This window comes from Ascidiella aspersa, chromosome 3 (genome assembly GCF_963924565.1).
Source record: "Ascidiella aspersa chromosome 3, kaAscAspe10.2, whole genome shotgun sequence".
Taxonomy (NCBI): domain Eukaryota; kingdom Metazoa; phylum Chordata; class Ascidiacea; order Phlebobranchia; family Ascidiidae; genus Ascidiella; species Ascidiella aspersa.
In genome coordinates, this window is record NC_139449.1 from 19,057,188 (window position 1) to 19,059,179 (window position 1,992).

The 1,992-nt window shown below is 35.2% G+C and overlaps 1 protein-coding gene across 1 annotated transcript; it reads right to left on the minus strand.

The window, feature by feature from the left end:
- Positions 1 to 550: 550 nt before the first annotated feature.
- LOC146160587 (equilibrative nucleobase transporter 1-like) lies at positions 551 to 1,130 on the minus strand. Its single transcript, XM_083384969.1, has 2 exons — positions 842 to 1,130; positions 551 to 768 (listed from the first exon to the last, which is right to left on the minus strand). Exons 1-2 carry the CDS (start codon positions 1,128 to 1,130, stop codon positions 551 to 553), a joined length of 507 nt encoding a protein of 168 aa, XP_083241095.1.
- Between the last annotated feature and the right edge of the window lie 862 nt (positions 1,131 to 1,992).

Here is a 1,992-nt window from a genome sequence, read left to right on the forward strand (position 1 = left end):
AACGATGTGATAGATTGATTCTTAATGTGTTTTCGGCGCTGTTTCTGAAAATGACCTTATTTTTTTTAGCACATCAGGTTTTTGAAATATTCGCATTTTAATTTTTTCGATGTATTGCTGTATTATAGGCAAATTACACACTGTGACATAATCCAACTATAATGTGACTCTAACAACATTTTATCTGTTTTTACTTATTGTTCTAGAAAAACAACATAGAAAAGATCTTTTATCAACGATTTTTGTAATTAAGTGATTAATTTCCAGATGTAAAAACAGGCTTCGAGTTGAGAATAAAATGAAAGTTCAAAACCAATTCTGTTTTCCAGACAGATTTCAAAACCTTACTTTAGATACGTGTTGTTTTCAAAAGAAAAGTTAGAACTGCTTCTATTATGATTAACATAAAACCACTTGCTTGAGATGATGAAGTATTAAGACAAACCGGAAATAAAACTTAGACAACCTAGAGTAGATGGTCCTTTTTGCTATACCACAGCCGTGCTACCAACTGCATTACTACGACTATAAGCCGCCATTTTGTAGCATGTCAGGTAAAAGGGAAAGGCAAACATAATATAAAAAAGTTGTTGTCGTGACCAATTTTTGCAAAAAGAAAAGTGACCACTCCAGCATCAAACAAACCATTTATTCCAGTAATGTAAACAGACCGCAAAGAATTAGGAAGATTTGCCAGTTGTACGTTAGTAATCATCAACTGGTACCCTCCAACGGCAATAAAGATCGCAGCTGGAAAAACAAGCAAAGCTGAGTCGACACCAACAACCCACAAGAAAAGGCTTCCCAAACTGAATAAGCTGCAAGCCACGGTTCGCGTTACCCAAGTTCCGTAATTGTCCAACATGTACCCGAATCCTATCGTTGAAGGTCAAGAAGAGCGCTAGTTGCAGTACCAAATTGAATCTCTCTTTGAATGCAGAACATTGTTGAGATAATGCAGAGTTGTTTTGTATTGCGCTCCTATTTTTGGTCAGGTTGGAAAGGCACAGTTCATTAAAGTAACCCCTTTCTTCCAAAACATATTGTAGAGATGGCCACCCATATATTGCCCCAGCAAATATTAACGTCTCGATATATGCCGTACCGATACTCAGTACTTGCAATATCATGGTCGTTGTTAAGCTGCTTAAATTACGACTTGCTCTGCTCGACCTTAAATGTTGACACGCACTGGTAGATCTGTTGGACGAGGTTCTTTATATAAGTCTGTTTTTTTTTTCATGCATCCAGCGATTTTAGCTATTTAAAACAATGCACGATATAGCTGTTTAACAAAACGGCGGTCGCGCGATAAGCATCTATACTTCTAAACTATTGCTTCACGTTTTTTAGGAAATCCGCAAAAAATAAAGTGGCTTATATGGAGCTAGGGTGCGATACAGGATTTTGTTTAATTAATACTTAAAGATGACGCAAAGAAATAACTCAGTCTCCACGACTTGACGTCATACCGTACCTTCTTTATCTGGTAAACTTGTTCTTTTTTAGTTCAAAACAACAGTCTTATGTAATGACGTTCTACATTTACGCATAAAAGGCTTCAAGATTGTATTTGAAGAGTTGACTCTTAAAATAAGTTTGAGTCCTCACAGCACAATCCTATGGTCTCCTAAAAATTATTTATCAAAAATACTTTCGGCAACAGGATCAATTTTCTTCTATCTGTATTTGTAAGTTACAATAACAACTTTTGAAACTGACGGTATACTCTCGATACTATGTAAATTGGCATTTAATAGTCGTAAACATTAGCGCGAATGCGTTTTTATAGTTTAGGTTGGTATAAAATTCACTAAACACTTTCGCGTATATCCAGGTGTAACGTTATCAACCTTCCTTAAAATTCAAATCTTTTTTAAACCTAAGTTACGTTAAACTGCCAAAAGTTACATTTCGAACCATGTTTTTATAATATCCAAATACCAGGTAATTAGCTCAGCTAAACTATACAACAATTATTTTTAAGCACTT

Bases quoted from the DNA above. Each gene is read 5' to 3' on its own strand.
- LOC146160587 (XM_083384969.1), bottom strand. From the start codon at position 1,130: ATGATATTGCAAGTACTGAGTATCGGTACGGCATATATCGAGACGTTA. The intron at 769-841 runs GTAACGCGAACC...GTGTCGACTCAG, and splicing joins TGGACAATTACGGAACTTGG to CTTTGCTTGTTTTTCCAGCT.